Source organism: Sarcophilus harrisii, chromosome 1, assembly GCF_902635505.1.
Source record: "Sarcophilus harrisii chromosome 1, mSarHar1.11, whole genome shotgun sequence".
NCBI lineage: Eukaryota > Metazoa > Chordata > Mammalia > Dasyuromorphia > Dasyuridae > Sarcophilus > Sarcophilus harrisii.
In genome coordinates, this window is record NC_045426.1 from 213,707,697 (window position 1) to 213,726,956 (window position 19,260).

Below are 19,260 nucleotides of genomic sequence, written 5' to 3' on the forward strand. Positions count from 1 at the left end.
AAATTAAGAAAGTAGGACTGATCTGGGATACTTATCTTAGAGTCAAGAGACATTGTGTCTTCAAAAATTCCCTATTACAGTCATGTTCTTTCCCAATAATTTCTTTCCTTTCTTTCGTCCAAGGGAAATTGGTACAAATCAATAGTATTTAGGAGGGTTTTTTTTAAAAGTTTATTTTTCTTAAGAATTTTCTGGGTCTTTACATTCTGTAACAACATGAGGTACCCTATAAGAGTCCTTGTGTAGTAGATTGAGATTTGACCCTTGAATTTAGATCCGCCAGGTTTCAAATACTGCTTCTGACTTTGAGGCCCTGGGCAGATCACAATTTCACCTCTTAGTTCCTAAGCTACCACTAGGGCCGTAATAATAGATTTAGAGTCAAAACATCTTATTGTTATTCCTAAACAATATCTTAAACTATTCTGTTCACTTACCACTATTGTTTTCTGAGCTTGACATTGGACACTTTTTGTTGTTAAATTCATTTCAGATTCTTTGGGACCCCTTTTTAGGTTTTTGTTTTTGTTTTGCAAAGATACTAAGGTGATTTATTATTTCTTTAGATGAGGAAACTAAGGCAAAATAGCATTAAGGCACTTGGCCTGAGTCACAAAGTTATTTAGTAAGTATCTGAAACCACATTTGAAGTCAGGAAGACTCTATCCACTGTTCCAACTGCTCTTTTGACACTTAATATGAGTTAGTGTTAACCTTTGTAACGTGAATGTAGCTTAACCTGACTCCTCTCACTAATGGAAAAGCCAGTGTTTATTTTTTATCTGGATAATAGATATGCATTTTGGATGTTTTTTAACTTAAAAAAAAATTCTAGTATCTAATATTAGGAACTTTATAAGTCTTGTAATTGGCATATCTATTTGAGATGAGTGCCATTCCCTTAAGTGTAGCAAAATACTCTTCAGTAGTCATCATGACATTCTTTTAAAAAACAATTCAATAAAAAATGTCACCCACAATTATTTATGATATGATATATTATTCACTTTTATTCAGCATATTGTTGAATTTTTTATTTCTTGATTTTTCTTCTAGGTTAACATGTCCTCTTAATTCTGCAGTTGTTCTTGCATCATATGCAGTACAATGTAAGTAGTAAATACATATTTCAATATGATAGAAGAGTATTGAGCAACTGAACTTTTCCTATTAACAACATTTTGCTTCTATCTGCTTACATATTGGCAAATCCAGTTCTATAACATTTATTTGGGGTGCCTGCAAGATATCTAGATGGAAATGTTTAGTAGTTTATTTTGCTGCTCTTACCTCCACTCTCTGTTAGGTTCTTCTCTGACACAGGTACTTGTTTTGGTAGACAAATGGGGAAACAACAGTGACTAAGCCTAGAATTCCACATATAAGAAATACATTAATGTTTATCTCATAAGTGATATGTTTTAAAATGAGGCTACATAAATTACAACATGGTGCTTTTTAGAAAAGAAATACTTTGTTTATAAATGTGTAAATTAGCCTGATAAGCTAATAATGGAAATAAACTGGAAAAAAGAGAAGATAAATGCAAGAAGAGATGTGGTATGGTTAACAAAGACAAATTATTTGAAGGACAGTGAAGAGTTTACTTGATTGGAGAAGTCAAATAATCTAGGATCTACTAAAACCTGGAGCTTTTCCTTATAAATGCTAAGCTTGCTTTTTGATTTGCAAAAATATTTTTAGGTGGTATTAGCAGAAACAGCAGACATACAGTTTGCCTCAGAGCCTAAACTCTACCTCTGATATTTACTAATTCTGTACTCTAGTGAAATCATTTAACCTCTGAGTTGTAGAGGAGGTGCTGATTTGCATTGGTAGTGAAAATTCTCTTACTCATGAGTTCTCTGCTTTAAATAAGTCACAGGGCTGCATTCTATCCCAGTTAGGTATATATTAGGGATAGTCTAAATTATCTTTTCGGTAAGAACCCTTTAAAAAATCACCCATTTCTGTTGTTCTCGTGGTTTTTTGAGGTGCTGAAAGCCTGAGAATTTATGAGATTTCCTGGTAATGATGAAATCTTGGGTCTGAACCACCACAACAAAATAAATCACAGAGAAAATTGCAGATAAATTATATAACTGTTCAGAATACTGTGCATGGATTTTAAGGATGAAACATCATGAAGGATGAAGCCCTGAGAGAACTCATGACAATGGAAATGTTTGCATGAAAGATAGTGATAATATTTGAGATAGATTTCCCATGCATACATATACTGTTGTTGTTTGTCCTTTGTTCTCAAAGAGTTTCATGACATCAGGGAGATAATGCCATGACATGTAAATGAGTTGAATTTAAGTGAGGGAGGGCAATGCAAAGTCATCATCCTCACTTTCTTCTCCAGAGACATCTTGGTGGGTGGTAAGATATATAGATCAGGAGGACCAGAGAAGGCCATCCTGACCTATATCTTGACATTTAACCCAGATGGCTCTGGAGGAGAAAGTGAATCTGGTGACCTGACATACAAACTTCTAGTTGGATAGGGGTCTTTAAGAACAAACTCTTCTTATTACTATAGATATTTGTGTATCAAAATGAATCAAAAAAGAAAAAAAAAAAAGGAATTCTAATAGAATGACACTGTATATAGCAAAAGATGTATTTCTTCTTTTTAAACTGAAGTCTTTTTGAAGAATTAGGTATGGAAATTTCTGAAAGGAAGTCTTGTTGAATAATATTAATTATCCAGCAATCTTGCAAAGTTACATAAAATGTCTACTCAGAGTTGTTAAAATACTTAGTGATCAGTGTTAGAATAAAATGTTAGTACTTTAGGGGCAGTACTTAAGGGGCATTGAATAGAATTAAAAAGATTAGATGATTAACCCATTTGAGATGGGTTGTAAGAGGTTGGGGCAAGTATATCACAATCTAAATCACAATTGTGTTTTTAGAACATGGATTTTGGTATAAGAATACTTTTTTAAAAGTTTCTTATCATAATATTTCATATAGAAATGATTGTTGAATGGGGAAAAAAAGTAGAGAAAGTTCTATCCTTTTAACTTATCAACAGATATATCAGGGGGAAATTGAAATAAATAAATAGCATTATTCATAAGTAAAATGGTTGTTTTTTAAATCAATTTGGTGGAATCTTGAAACATTTTAAAGTTGATTTGAAATTTAAAATTCATTCATGCTTATTTAGAATCCTTGTGATAGATATACTTGGCTGTTTCAAACTCAGGTTCTTCTGCTTCAGCCTACCTCCACTTGTTTCCCATCAGTTCTTTGTCATATTTCTTACTGTTTCTTGAATGATCTCTGCCCACAGATTGAAGTTGTTCCTAGTTTCCTTTTTCTTTAAATCTTACAACTCTTTCCCCACTCCTTGTCCTTTTTATTTTTAAGTTCCCCTCTCACTTCAAAGAAAAGTCATTTCATGAACTTTCATCCTTCCCATAATATGTCCCCACTTTTATATTTTCTTATGGTGTCAGAGAAAAACAGCCCTTTCTAAAACTAAGCCTTTGAATTGCCTCTGGATCCTTGACTTGTGGAATTATAAATTTAGAACTGGAAACTGTACTTAGAAATCATCTGTTAGTTTTATTTTACTTTACAAATGACAAAACTATATCCTGGATAGCATAAGGGATTTGCCCAAAGTTACATGAGGGCAGATAGAAAAGCCATCACATTGAAGTCTTCTGACTAAATCCAATATTCTTTCCACTTAACCATGCTGCTTCAGTTTGAGTTCTTCTCTTTTTTTCTCCTATAACTAGTATTTTACAAAGTTCTATGGTTTTAGAATGTTTCTTGAATTTGTCCCTTCTACTCTATCCCTGTTGTTAGCATTCTTTTCCAGGTGATCCTCATCTCACACCTGGACTATTATAACAATTTCTGGTCTTTCTGGTTCAGAAACTTTATCCCTGTCTATTGTATTAGATTATTATTTCTAGACTAATCTTTCTAAAATAACACCTGCCATGTCATTCTGTTCTCTGTCAGGGTCCTAAATGTCTATATAGAAGATTTTGTTGTTGGTGATGAGGTTCTTCAAAAGGTCTCATTTATAGATGGCATCTAATTTCATCCAGTCCCAAGACATGGACAAAGTCTCAATATTTATTCTAAAGGGATTGATCTATCCATCCATATTAAGAAAACAAGGTGGAGTTTTTGTTTGTTTTAAAGTATATTGCAGAGACTAATTTTTTAAAAAATGTATTACATTGTCAGACAGCCATTTTTGATGTAGTCTCTGTCTCTTGAATATCATTGAGTAGGGCCCAACATTGAATAAGAAGTAGAGATTAGAGCAGGTTGTGTGTGGGAAATTATATGTTCCTTACTATGGCACCAAACTGCTCACTGCTGCAAAAGCCCATATTTTTAACACCAATATTCTCCAGGTGATGCTATATATGCCTGTGAATCATGGAACAGCACGATCCCAGAAGAATCAAAATTGCACTTGACTCAAAAGAAAATGGAAAGATTCATGGTCGTTGTAAGTAGGAGGCTGTAGCTTATAACCAATGATGACTTGCATTTGAAAACTGCCATAACAGATATTGTCAAGGATATGTATGACTGGAAAAGAAGATAGTGTAGTCATCTGTTAAGACTGAAAGACTGCCTCGGTGTTGCCTTAATATATCTGAAACAGACAAAGAACCAGAGGAAGAGGCCTCCAGTACATTAGATGGGTCTTCCCCAAAGACTTTACAGATAAGACATGAGTAAGAATCCTAAGGGTAGGGTTGCACAATGCAATTGCACGCATTGTGAATGCACTAATAGGATAAATGAGTTCAGAGATCCATTTGTTGTATAATATATCAAGTCTAAACTCCTTGGTTTCTATGACCTCCACATCCTGGTCTCCTATCTATCCTACCATTTGGTGACATTGTGGATAAAGTGCTGGACATGGACTCCAGAAAATGTTAATTCAAATTCAGTCTCAGACACTTTCTACTTTTATAATTCTGGACAAATCACTGGGCAGCTGCCCTCTATCTCAATTTCCTTATCTGTTAAATAGAAGTAAGTAATGACTCTCTCTCTCTCTCCGAGTTATTTATAAAGATAAAATGAAATAATATTTTAAAGCCCTTTGCAAACATTAAATTAGTTAACTATTAATAGTTGAGGTGGTAGTGGTAGTAGTCATTAAGGTGGTAGTAGTAGTAATGGGGGTAGTGGTGGTGATAGTAGAAGTAGCAGCAGCAGCAGCTGTAGTAGCAGCAGCAGCAGCAGCTGTAGTAGCAGCAGCAGCTGTAGCAGCAGCAGCTGTAGCAGCAGCAGCTGTAGCAGCAGCAGCAGCAGCAGCAGCAGCAGCAGCAGCAGCAGCAGCAGCAGCAGCAGCTGCTGCTGTAGTAGCAGCAGCAGTAGCAGAAGTTCCCACTTTTCCCTGAAGCTCTGTTAAGTCAGCCTCATCTCCATCTCTCATTATTCCAAAACTAATTTCTTCCTTTCCTTATTCTATTCCCCTTGTCCGACATATAAGTAGATGTTAAAAAAAACCTTTACTTCTTACCTTCCTTCCTTTGTTCCCTTGTTCCCTCTCTCGTTCCCTTCCTGTTCTCCTCTTTTCCTCCTTACCTCCTTCTTCCTTTTCTTCTTTCCTTCCTTTCTCCTTCCTTCGTTCCTTTCATCTTGTGATCTTCATTTCTTCTATCTTTTTCTTCCTTCTTCCCTTTTCCTTTCCCTGCCTCCTTCTCCCCTCTTCTTTCTGCTCTTCCATTGAGTTAGAAGGAAAAAATGAAAACTGTTACATAAGTGATTATAGAATACAAAATAAAATGTTAATTTAGATCCAAAAGAAAAGGTTATTAGAGAGATAATGAATAATCCTGACAATCACTTGCAGTTTTAATACTCTAATATTTACTTATTATAATAGCATTTCCATACTTCATTTCCAACTTTCCATTAGCTTGTTGGTTACATACTAGAATAAATTTTGCTTCATTAACCTATGTCTTTTAGTCAGCATAAAAATCTTACCTCTCGATCATGGTCCCAACATTTATCTTTAAAATATAAAGGTCCCACAACTTCAAAAAAATTTGAAATCCTTGTTCACAAATAATTAATTGTCTTTTTTTGAAGTCTTACCAGTATAACACTTAACATACTTTTTAATATTGTTTTCTTAATTGGTTCAAATATACTTATTTTCTCTGATTAAACTATTAATTAAAATTCTTAGAGCCTAAATCTGAACCGAGACTTTTGGGACCTCTTATATTTCTTTTGTCTTCCTCCTGACACTTGATACAGTACTAGAAGCTTGAATTGAAATTATGTTTTCATTGGTATAGGCTACTCCTACTAAGGAAACTTCCTCTACCAATGCATATTAGGATCTATTCTGAAATTTTAAATTTTAGAGCATATTTGTCCGGAACTTTGAAATGTTAAATAGCATGCCTAGGATCAGTTAGGTATATTATGTCAGAGATGGAGAAGTAATGGACCATACCAAAGATTGCTGCAGCACCTTGCTCTGGAACCAAGCTGAGGAGGAGACAGCAAAGGAGAAGTCATCTAAAGTTACCTCTGCAATATACTATTGTTCATCTGTGTCCTGAGAATATAGTAATCATTTAAGAAATGCTTATTGATTGCTCTAATCTTAGAATCCTAGTCAAAGAGTGATAAAATATTAGAGTTGGAAAGGGCCTTTGACCTCAAAGTCTAGTCTGAGAGTTTACAATATTACCATGTTGCATGTGTCAGAGTCCTCATGAGCACTTTTCTTCAATTTAAAAGTTTCTTAGCTTCTTTTTTAGAAGAGACAACTTCTGTCTTTCGGACCTTGCTTCTTAATCTGCTACCTGCCTATTCCATGTTACTTGAACTTTAAATACAGTCCAGCATGATTTAGTGAAAAAGCAATCAGAAGTCTTGCATTCAAAATCTGACACTGCCACATAGGAGATGTATGATCTTCTATAAGTTATTTAATCTTTTTGGATCCTAGTTTTCTATGTGTAAAATTATGGGATTGAGTAAGTATATTTATTTAAAGTCTGTTTTAGCTCGAAATCTATGCTTTTTTAATTTTTAAATTTTTATTTTTTATTAAAGCTTTTTATTTTTCAAAACATATGCATAGATAATTCTGCAATATTAGCCCTTGTAAAACCTTCTGTTCCAGTTTTTACCCTCCTTTTTCACCCCCCTCTCCTAGAGGGCAAGTTGTCCAGTATATGTTAAAGACATGGTAAAAATATATGTTAAATCCAATATGTGCATACATATTTATACAATTATCTTGCTGTATAAGAAAAACCAAATAAAACCATAAAAGAAAATGATGAAAAAAATAAAATGCAAACAAACAACAACACAAAGAATGAAAATACTATGTTGTGAATCATACTTAGTTTCCACAGTCCTCTCTCTGTATATAGATGGCTCTTTTGATCATAAGACTATTGGAACTAGTCTGAATCATCTAATTGTTGAAGAGAGCCACTTACATCAGAATTGATTATCGTATAATATTGCTGTTGTCATGTACAATGATCTTCTGGTTCTGCTTATTTCACTTGGCATCAGTTCATACAAGTCTTTCCAGGTCTCTCTGAAACCATACTGCTTATTATTATAGAGCAATAATATTCCATAGCAGTCTTATATCATAACTTATTCAGCCATTCTCCAACTGATGGCCATCCATTGAGTATTAACAGAGGTCCCCTCTAGTTGTAAATTTCTTCCACATTTATGGTTATGATTCCATGAATTTATTAAAGCTCTTGCTTTAATTTAAATTCTGTAATATAAACTGTTCCAGCAAAACACTTCTTCTGGAGTGATCCCAATTACCTCTCAGTTACCTCTAGTCTAAAAAAAATTTTTTTTAAAGCAAATATTTCATAATGTTTTGAATACTTCCTGGAAATAGTGAAATAGTCACAAGTAAAAGAATCAATTTCCTCCAACAGTTATCACTGCCAAGTGGTAGTGGTGGTGACAAAAAAGAAATAGAGAGACACAGACAGATGGACAGAGACAGAGAAAGACTAAGAATAAGGGAAGAAAATATTGTGCCCTGCTTTCTAGAGCCCCCTAATTGGGGTGATTAAAATATTGAGTTCTGCTTTCTAAAGGTCCCAAGTTGGGGTGACAAAATGTATCATTGCTTTCTAGAGCCCCCACGCTGGGGTGATTAAAATATACCTTCCTAGAGGAGGAGTGATGAGGTGGGACTCCTGAGGATGGTGGAAAAATGGAGTCCATTTATTACAAGGTCTTTTCCCCTTTTATACCCTCATACCCTTAAGTAACAAAAACACTGGGCATGCACTAAGTATATACTGCGCACATGGGATCACATGAACAACTTGCTATTGTATGTAGTTCACCACCTGGTATCATTCTTTGCCACCTGGTATCATTCTGCTTCAGTTACAACACAAGTTGTCACCGCCTCCTGATTTCTCAGGAAACCTGAGAGCCTTAGAGGAGATGGGGAGCCGAACCAGACATTGTCGGCAAGTTTCCTCTGGACTGAAGAGTCTTATACTTCACCCAGAGTTTCCCCACTGTCTGTGACCCTCTACAAGAAAGGATATGTGTGAGACACTGGGCTAAACTACAAATATTATCTCATTTGATCCTCACAACAGCTGATATTAGCCATATTTAATGGTTGAAGAGACTGAGGCAAACAGAGGTTAGGGGTCTTGCCTAATATACCTAGTACCATTTAGCATTTTTGGAAGAAATAAAAACAAATAAATAAACATAGTTGAGAAAAGATCCGTAGATAGTAAAAATAAAATTGAGTTCAGAATGTCAATAGAATTTTTAAAATATGACGTAAGATAAATAATAGATTTTAAAAAATAGAATGATTACTCAATCTTAAAACATTTGTTTAAAGAGACTGTTAATGTACCAGGATCATGAATAAGAAACAAAGGAAGAAGGAAGTTCTTGACTGAGGATAGTTTATAGGAATTAGATTTGTGATTTCATGAGTATGGGACTCCTCCCGATACATATAGCCTCTCCTGTTGCATGCCAATATTTTAACTGCAAATTATGTCTTAGAATGTTGCCTAGAGCAGGAGAGCTTCCGTGATTTGCCCATGAGTCACAGAAGTAATATGTATTAGAGAGAGGACTTGAATTTAGGTTTTCTAGTCTCAATGCCAGCATTCTATCCCCATGTCCTTAGAAGAAATAATTGGAGAAAATTTCCTAGAATATAAAACAGTAATCAGTTCACAAGCGAAGAAAATTAATAGGTCTTCAACATGCAGGGATTAAAAACTTGTCTCCCAAACATATAATTATCAAATTTCAGAATGATAAAGATAGTTTTTAAATAGTCAAGAAAGAAAAATAAATTACCTATTTGCCCCTGGGCCATGGGTGGCACATACAATAAAGTACTGATTAGAAACTCCCCAGATTTTTCACTAATTAAATGAAAAATAAGGTAGAATTGCTCAAAAATATGCACAGACCTTAAAAATAGTTGGATTGAGGGGGCACCTAGGTGGCACAGTGGATAGAGCACCACCAAGGACCTGAGTTCAAATCTGGTCTCAGACACTTAACACTTCCTAGCTGTGTGACCCTGGACAAGTCATTTAACCCCAATTGCTTCGGGGGGAGGAGGGGAGAGAAACAGATTGAATCTAAAAATTGTATATCAGATTAAGGGAATTTATTGGAAAAAGTTCATAGTTGAAGAGATCAGCACAGTTGGGGAGCAAGCAGCTTCAGATCAATGAGATAAGATGTTTGTTACTAATTAAATAGTAGGATACTCTAGTTCTGTCATTTTCTTTAGTTGAGACTATAGAGTATGATAAGTAAGATTTTATTAGAGACATAAACAAATTAAACCTATTTTTTATTCTTATTATAACTTCCAATCTAAACATCCCTCAGTATTCTCCTTTCTTCTCAATCTTGATCTTTTTGCTAACCAGTTCAAATGGGTAATATCTTTTGCTTTGGATCCTCTGTACCTTAGTTTTGTCACCAGTCTTACTAAACTCTAGCTCTAGGTTACTCCCACTATCTGCCTCCTTGCTTCCTTTGTCATGGAACAGAATTGGAAGAAGTCATAAATCTATGCTGGCTGGGTCTCCTAAAAGTTTGTTATTTAATCGCAAACTGAAACTGCTCATCCTTCTCATGCACTGCAATTGAGTCTTTCAAGTAAGGGCATTCCCTTCTAATTTACCAAAAAAAGAATGCGATCATTAGCCGTCAGCATCCTCTTCTACCCCCTCTTCTCATCTTACATTCCTGTTTTAACTCTACCCTACCTTTTCATTCTAGTTTCTGATGAAGAGGTGGATCTCCTTTCTAAGGAGAACCCTTCTAGCTGTGCCTTAGATCCTATGCTTTTCTAGTTTCTCTAGCAAATTACCCCCTCAGCCATCCCCCCTCTATAATCTTGTCTTTCTTTTCTGTCAGTTCCTTTCCTTTTGCTGACAACACCCCCAAATGTTTCTCATTCTTAAAAAGCCTGATTACATCTTATCATCCCCACTATCATCCCATATATTACATCCCTTTCTCAGCGAAATTCTTTGAAAAAGCTATTTAAACTCAGTTCCCTTACATCTTCTTTTCTTTCTCAAACCTTCTCATTATGGCTTCCAATCTCATTATTGAACTGAAATTATTTCCTTGAAAGTTACCAGTAGTTTCTAAACTGCCAAAGCTTTATGACCTTTTTTCAGTTGTCATTTTCTTGACAGTTCTTCCATATTTGACACTGTTGGCTGCTTTCTTCTTCTACTAAATATTTTCTTCTTATTTATTTGATTGTTCTTCAGTTTCTCTTGATGCTCATTATTCATAACCCAGACTGTGAGTAACCACCAGGATCTGTCATAGGCTCTCTTTTTTTTTTCTTTCTTTAATCTCTCATCTAATGGTCTGATCCATTCTGATGGCTTTCTTCAGTTATTATCTGTGAAGATGACTCCCAGATTTGTAAATCTAGTCCTAGTTTCTTTCTTGAGCTCCAGTCTCATTTCACCAACTCCCTAATAGAACTTTAATTCTCATAAGAACTTTAAATCTCATAAGCATCAAAAAAAATAAATAAATAAATAAAAACTGACCAAACCTGAACTCTAACTTTCCTCTCCAGATTCACCCCTCTTACATACTTCTTTTATTATTTTTATGAGCACTAGTATCCTTTTGGTTATTTAGGTTCATAACCTTGGTGTCATCTTTAACCTCTCACTGCCATTCACTATACAAGGCTAATTTTTATTTCTTCTCTTGTCTTGTCCCCTTTCTCCATTAATATCACCACCATCGTATTTCAAGCCCTGATTGCTTCTCACTGAGCCTATTGTAGCAGTCTCCTGATTGGATTTTATTATCTCAAGTCTCTTCCCTCTCCTATTTATCTAATATACAACTTCCAACATGATTTTCCCAAAGGGCAAGTCATACATATTGCTGCCTTCTTCATAAAGCTCTAATGAGCGTCTTCTCACCTCTAGGATGAAATATGAATTCCTCAGTTTGTCATACCCAATCTGAACCTTCTTTGTCTTTCTAATCTTACACATTACTCCATTCCACTATACCAGCCAATTTGCTGTGTTCTTATACAAAATATTTCCTTCAAGCTGTCACCATGATAGGTTCTCTCTCCTCTTCTCAAATTCTTAGTATTGCTGGATTCTTTCAGGCCTGAGCTCAAGGCTACCTTCTGCCTTACCTGATTCCCCAGAACTTAATACCTTCTAAGTTGGCTTTTATGTAATTTGTGTAGAATATGTGCTATTTCCTCCATTACAGCCCAATAGCTAGAAATCTCTAAAGATAGTATAGGTCTACTCTGTATGTATATATAAAATATTCTGTATACATTTATTTGTCCATACTGCACCATTAAGATAGTAGACTCACTGAAACCAGGGACTGTTTTCACTTTTTATTTATGTACTCAATGTTTAGTTCAGTGCTTGGCAGGTAAGTGCTTAATAAACATTAAATAATTGGTTGCCAGATGGTTGTTCAGACACAAACCATTCTAACTTGGTTTTTTATCACTATTCCATGCTGCTTCTAGCAATAGAAATAGTTGGCGGGGGGGATGGTTTTACTTCTTAAATCATATTAAGAAAAAAAATTCGAGGAGGCAAATCAGGTTTAATAACTATGAATGGTCTGATTTGTCCCATTAAAAAGAAAAGACTTATGGGATGGTTTTTGTTGTCTAGAGGAAAAACATTTAGTGCAAAAAGATATACACATAATAACATTAATTGTTCTAAAATATATGTGTAATTTTTTAAAAAGATGGTAATATCTGATAAAGTAGGATTCTAATGAGAAACTATCTACACAAAATGGTATTAAATAGTATTGAAAGGAACTTTTTTCAAGGAATTGGGATTAAGTGACTTGCCCAACAACTAGCAAGTATTAAGTGTCTGAGGCTAGATTTGAACTCTGCTACTCCTGATTCCAGGGTTGGTGTTCTATCCATTACACTATATGGCTATTCCCTGAAAAGAACTTTAATGAATTATATATACATCAATGTAATAGTATGAATATTTAAAAATATATCAAACATTTCAAAAACTAAAACAATGAAACATAACAGCTTCATAAGAAGTAATAAATAAGAACAAGATTCTTATTTATATTATTTATGGCTCCCTTATAGGACACATAAAGACTTCATTATAAGAAACTAGAAATAAGAATTTTTAAAAATATGACTCCATGGAGACTATATTTTTTGGCTGTTTGATAGAAATATTTTTAAAGTTGAAAGACTATTTAAAAACTGCAATGAAAATGTCATTTATCAAAAATTTTAAGATAGACTCAAAACCATATTCTTTGAGGTAAATTTGTAATATTAGCTGCCTAGGTTAATAAGAGAAAAAGACTAAAGTAAGTCTTCCTAGGAACAACATAATAGCGCAAAGAAAATAGAAAATAAAAGAAAAAAAAAACAGAAATAGAATCTTAAATTCATAAAATGAACAAAAATTATCTTAAAAGATGAGACCATTAACGAGTTGAACTGAAAGAAGGAATGTGAAAACAGAAATTAAAAAATAAAAAGGATCCTTACAAGCACAAAATAAATTTGGAATATCATTAGAAAATGTTGCACATAACTATGTATATTAATAATTAGTTTGAAAAGTTTGGTGAAAAAGATGACTACTTACATTACTGAGACTGCTAGAACAAGAAATAAATAATTTGTGTGAGCCAGTTTCACAATAAGAACTTTGAATCAACAGAGAAAACACCTGGCCTAGATGACTCCATAGGTCAATTTTTCCAGATTTAAAAAAAAAATCTTACATTACATAGATTATTTCTGCATATCAAGAGAGAATAAATTGCTACCATTCTTCTTGAGACAAACTTCATCTTTTTTCTAATACCTATTAAAGAAGACATTTTTTAAAATGCTAAAAAAAAATAGTAGATGGAAAATGCAACAATTTAATCAAAATCATTCATTGTAACCAAGTATTATTTGCATTAGATCTGCAGGAATGGTTTAACATTAGCGTAAACATATCTTTGTGGTACTCATAAGAAAAATAAATGAATATAGCATCTATCTTGTAACGAAAGCACTAAGAATAATAGTTGTAGAAATTTTTGCATCATGGAAAAATTCTAATTAAAACCTGAAGACATTCCATATGAGAAAATATTTAGCATTTTCACAAGACTAGATTTAAAACAAAGTTATCTGCAAAATGTATCATTGTATCAGATGTGCTAAGAACTTGATTTGGTTTTTTTTTGTTTTTGTTTGTGAACCATGTTCCCATATTACCCAGGCTAGAAGTAGTGTCCAATAATAAGTCCAACTTCATTGTTGATTGACATAGAAACTTTGCTCTGATCCATTTCTGAGTGGGGTCAATTGCCCCCCCCCCTTTTTTTTTTTTTAAAGGAGAGCCTGCTTTTCCTCATGTTTTAAAGGTGCTCTGTATTTGTGCTGTAATTAATTCAGACACTAAATAGGGCTTTTCAGAACTCGATAAATCCAACATCAAGCCCAGCCTCCCAATTATAATTGGGATTATAGGAGTGTGCCACTATCCCTACCAGCAATTTGTAATAAAGTAAGGTGGGTGGGGAATAAATCACACAGATTAACGTAAGAAGCAGCTAGATGATTCAAAGGTTAGAATCCTGGGGGCTTGAAGTAAGTAAGATCTGAATTCAATTCCAGCCCGAAGTCTGAGCTGTGTGACACTGGACAAGTCACTTTACTTTTGTCTCAATTTTCTCATTTATAAAAGAGGACTTTCAGGGTTGTTCTAAGAATCAAATGAATCATAATTATTAATTTTAGCACAGTGCCTGGAATTTAGTAAGTACTATATAAATGTTAGCAATTATTATTAGATTTGTTATAATAAAATTTATGTGGAAAAACAAATGGGTAGGATTTTAAAGGGTAAATTTTGGAGAGAAAAGTCAAAGAAAAAAAAGTTGTTTTTTGCCCTCCCAAGCTTTAAAACATAAAATGAAATGGTTCATATGATAGCTGATTGATAATGGGCAAAAACTTTTAAAAAAGAATTTTTTATTAAAGCTTTCAAAACATATGCATGGATAATTTTTCAACACTGACCCTTGCAAAACCTTGTGTTCTAAATTTTCCCCTCCTTCTCCCCATCTCCTCCCCTAGAAGGCAAGTAATCCAATATATATTAAACATGTTAAAATATATGTTAAATCCAATATATGTATACATATTTATAAAATTATCTTGCTACATAAGAAAAATCAGATCAAAAAGGAATAAAAATGAGAAAGAAAACAAAATGCAAGCAAATAACAACAAAAAGAGTAAAAATGCTATGTTGTGATCCATACAAAGTTCCAACCATCCTCTCTCTGGGTGTAGATGGCTCTCTTTATCACAAGATCATTTGAACTAGCCTGAATCAATTGTTGAAAAGAGCCACATCCATCAGAATTGATCATCATGTAATCTTGTTGCTGTGTATAATGATCTCCTGATTCGGCTCATTTCACTCAGCATCAGTTCCTGTAAGTCTCTCCAGGCTTCTCTGAAATCATCCTGCTGATTGTTTCTTATAGAACAATAATATTCCATAACTTTAATATACCATAACTTATTCAGCTATTCTCCAACTGATGGGCATCCACTCAGTTTCCTGTTTCTTGCCATTACAAAAAGGGCTGCCACAAACATTTTGCACATTTGGGTCCCTGAAACTTTTTTTTTAAGGGAAGAAAAAATAAGTAGAATAGAAAAGAATCCCAAAGATAGGACCAAATAGGTATAAAAGATATCACTTTGTAACTCTGGGAAACATGATAGCAGCTGGAGAGAGGATTCATTATTTGGCAAATTTAAGAACACTGGCTAGAACATGGCAGTAAATAAATTTATACCCTTGACTCACACCACTTACCAAAATCAATTCTAGCTGGCTGAAAATATAAAAATTGTTGTATAGAATGATTTTATTACCCCCCCCCAAAAAAAAAGTTCTACAAAAGAAGACATCAAAATAAAAAGTAGAAAAATATTTGCATAAAATATAATAGGTAAAATCATAATATTTAAAATTTGAGAAACTCAAATATTGAAGTCACCTCCTTTGCTTAATGGTCAAAAGGATATGATCAGACATTTTACAACCGAGAGTACCTCATAAATAATTTCTTTTAAAATATTCATTCTGACTCATGATCAAACTCATGACCAAAAACAACTTTGAAGTATTTCCTACCTATTAAGTTGACGAGCAACTAAAACTAACACAATTATGTGCTAGCAGGATTTGGAGAAAAAATATTCTGATCAAATTGCAAATTGACATTATATATATATATATATATATATATTGGCAACTTATTAATGTGTGACATCACAACAAAAATAATATTCTTTGATCTGCTGAAATCCAGTCATGGAGAAGTACCAAAAGAGTTATCGTGAATTATTAATGATATTAATTATATCATTATCATTTAATAAGACAGTTTATGTTAGTAAAATACAAGTATAACCCAAAATCAGTAAAGAACAAGGGCAAAGATACAAGCATGGTAGTGGAGAAAGAACAAATAAATAGGGAACAAAAATTGTGTATTTATCAATAACCATCCTCATTGGAGGCCATTATTCTGAATTTATAAGTACCAGAATTAAGAACTCCGATAATGCAGGTGATCAAATTTTTTCAGCTTTATGAGACATATTACTATAGAGAAATTACCTGTGCTGTCACAGCTGAGATTCTTGTTCTGAACGATGTGCGTGCACACCCACTAAGTCCTGTTCAAGTAGTTCTTTGTCCTTTTCTCTCAGACAGTCTATTGTAGTGCTTCTTTTCAAATTGGTACTAATTTAAGAAAATGTGTATTATTCTTTAAAAAAATTTTTTTTTACAACTAAATTTATTTTTAAATTCATTTTTAATATAATTTTCTCTCCCTCACCCCTCATTCTATTGAGGGGAAAAAATAAATTCCTCATAATAAATTTGCACAATCAACCAAATTAAGTTCTTTGGCCTTGTTTCTATGTTATAGTCCCACTAATATTAGAGGTCAGAGAAATTAATGAGCTTAGTTTGAAACTACAATAGAATAATACTTGCAATTCTACAGACATTTCTGAAGCATCTTCCAATTTAAGTCACTTTATTAGAATACTAGGAATATGAAGACAAAACCAAAATATTTTCTGCCCTCCAGGAACTTAGATTCTCTTCTGATTGAACTTGGATTTGAACTATATAATACTTTGGAAATACCCCCACAGAGTCATGGAGAATGAAGTAGATCAGGAGACAGAATTTCTCTAAGATCAATGTAAATAATTCCTACAGTTTGGTGGTGAACTAGAAATAAAAATGGAAGGTAAATATAATTTCATGAAGGCAACTAGGTGGGTCAGGGGACAGAGTGCCAGCCCTGAAGTTTGAACCAAAGTGCAAATCTAGTTTCAGAAATGTAGTAGTTGTGTGACTGAATAAATCACTTAACCTTGTTTACCTATTTCTTCATCTCATGAGGTAGAGAAGGAAATGATAAATCACTTCCAATATCTTTGCCAAGAAAACTCCAAATGGGGTCATGAAGAGTTAGACATAAGTAATTGTTTGAAAAAAATTACAATTTTATCAGTATCTTTATTAAGTGATGAGATGGAACTTGTTACAGGACTACAATTAAAAGCTACTATGATATAATGTGTATGTCTCGGATCAGGAGCTGTTATGTATCATGGTTAGACTGACTGCCATGTTTTAGAATAGACATTGACAAAATATAGTGAAGCCTTTAGGGGTGTGACTATGGGCAAGTCCTGGAAACTCAGAGGACTGCTGAGAACCATGCTGTAAAAGCAAACTTTCCAATCCAGTATTTCCAGATAAGAAAGAATTTATCATCTTTATTTTGTTCTAGATTTCTTGCCTAAAAGGACTAAAGAAAATAAAAAACACTTCAGAGAGGAAGGAAGGCTGTTGTTGATATTTTCAAGTGCTTGAAGGACTTTTAGTAGCAAGGGTATTAGATTTGTTTTTCTCTGACTTGGAGGACTGACATGTAGGAATAATGAATAAAATTGAAAAGGCAGATTTTAGCTCAATTTTAGGAATAACTTTCTAATAATGAGAGCTTTCAAGAAAGGGCAGTTTTCCCCATCACTGGAGCTGAATGATGACTCTTTGATAAGGATGTTGGTCCTTCCTCCATGGCTATAACCTGGGCTAACTGACTGTTGAGACTCCTTTCAACTCTGAGTTTTCCTGTATAGGGGATGTTGAGGTCGAAAGAGTTTGGGTGCCTTGGCTGGAATCATGTAGTATGTAGCAGATCTATGATTCAAGTTTAGGACTCCTACTCCAAAGCAAATCATTGTAATTTCTACTACATCATATTATACTGCACCCCCAATAGTTTTCTGGTAGAATTGTATGTTGTCATGATCTTTTTTACTGCAATCTAGTTATATGTGAAAAGTAACAAAAGTAATTCTACTCTTTGACCCATTGAAATACCTTCATTAAGTACTATAAGAGAGTTATTCCCCAGCTCCAAACCTCAGCTAGTGGGCTAGTTGGGGAAAAAATATCTATGAAGATCATTATAATGCATTTATTTGACATATTATGAGAATTATAAAACAGTGTCATTAGAGGTCTGTGGGACAAGACTGTTATAAGCATTGGGTAGAGCAAGGCTTGTTAAACTTTTTCCACTCAAGACCTCTTTTTGCACAAGAAAATTTTATATGACCCTGGCTGTATAGATATACATGATAGATATGCAAATCAAACAGTTAATGATAACCATAATTATATTAATAATATAATTAGGATCTCCACATTTAGTTTACATGACCCCATAGTGGATCTCATCCCGTAGTTTAAGAAGCTGTGGGGTTGAGAATAAGGGTGGCAGAACTTTAAAGGATGGGAAAGAGTTTCCAGTGAAAAGTGACCTAGAGGACATGTCTTTCAGGCTTATCAATAAAGATATGGATATATGAGTTTACAATGCAGTGGGGATTTTTTTGGGGGGAGGGGTAGGTGGAATAGGTTATAGTTGTTGGTGAGACTTAAAATTGTCCTGGGATGTAAGAAGATTGCCAGTTTTTCCTCCATTTTGCAGATGAAAATACTGAGGCTTAGAGAGTTTAAGCAATTTTCTTGTGGTCACACAGCTAGTTGTAATGGGCAGGATCATCCCACCGCATTGCTATTACTTTGTACACAATGCATTTCATTTTGCATGAGCTCATAGTGGACTTTACAGCTTTTTCTGAGCACTGGATCATTTTATTACTGAGAAGAGCTAAGCCAGTTCTCAGCTGATCATCATACAGTGTTACTGTGTACAATGTACTCCTCATTCTACTCACTTCACTCAGCATCCGTGTTAGAAGGAATTTAGAGGCCATTGAGTCCAGTGCTCTCATTTTACAGATGAGGAAACTGAGGCGTGATAGAAAGATTAAAAGATTTTCTCAGGATCATACAACAAATATTTGACGTGATCTTTCCGACTGTAAAATTCAGTGTTCTCTTCACTGTGGTACATTGCCTCTCATGTCATTTAGTTCCGCATAATTAGAGGTCTTCAAGCACAAGATGAATGAATATACTTGTTGATTATATTATTATAAAGAGTTTATTTTTCAAAAATATGGGTTGACCTGAGTTGTTTTTAAGTTCTTTTGGACTCTGAAATTCCGTGATAAGGTTAATCCAGGCAGCATTGAGTTGTTTTGGGACC

The 19,260-nt window shown here is 34.0% G+C and overlaps 1 protein-coding gene across 4 annotated transcripts in view; it reads left to right on the plus strand.

Moving 5' to 3' along the window:
* The window catches only part of PTPN3 (protein tyrosine phosphatase non-receptor type 3), a 294,046-nt gene that overhangs the window by 156,017 nt on the left and 118,769 nt on the right, over positions 1–19,260 (plus strand). For all 4 annotated transcript variants that reach the window (XM_031969204.1, XM_031969218.1, XM_031969227.1 and 1 more), the window contains exon 7: positions 1,057–1,109. In XM_031969204.1, the coding sequence (XP_031825064.1) occupies positions 1,057–1,109 (53 nt within the window). The remainder of the gene's footprint in view (positions 1–1,056; positions 1,110–19,260) is intronic.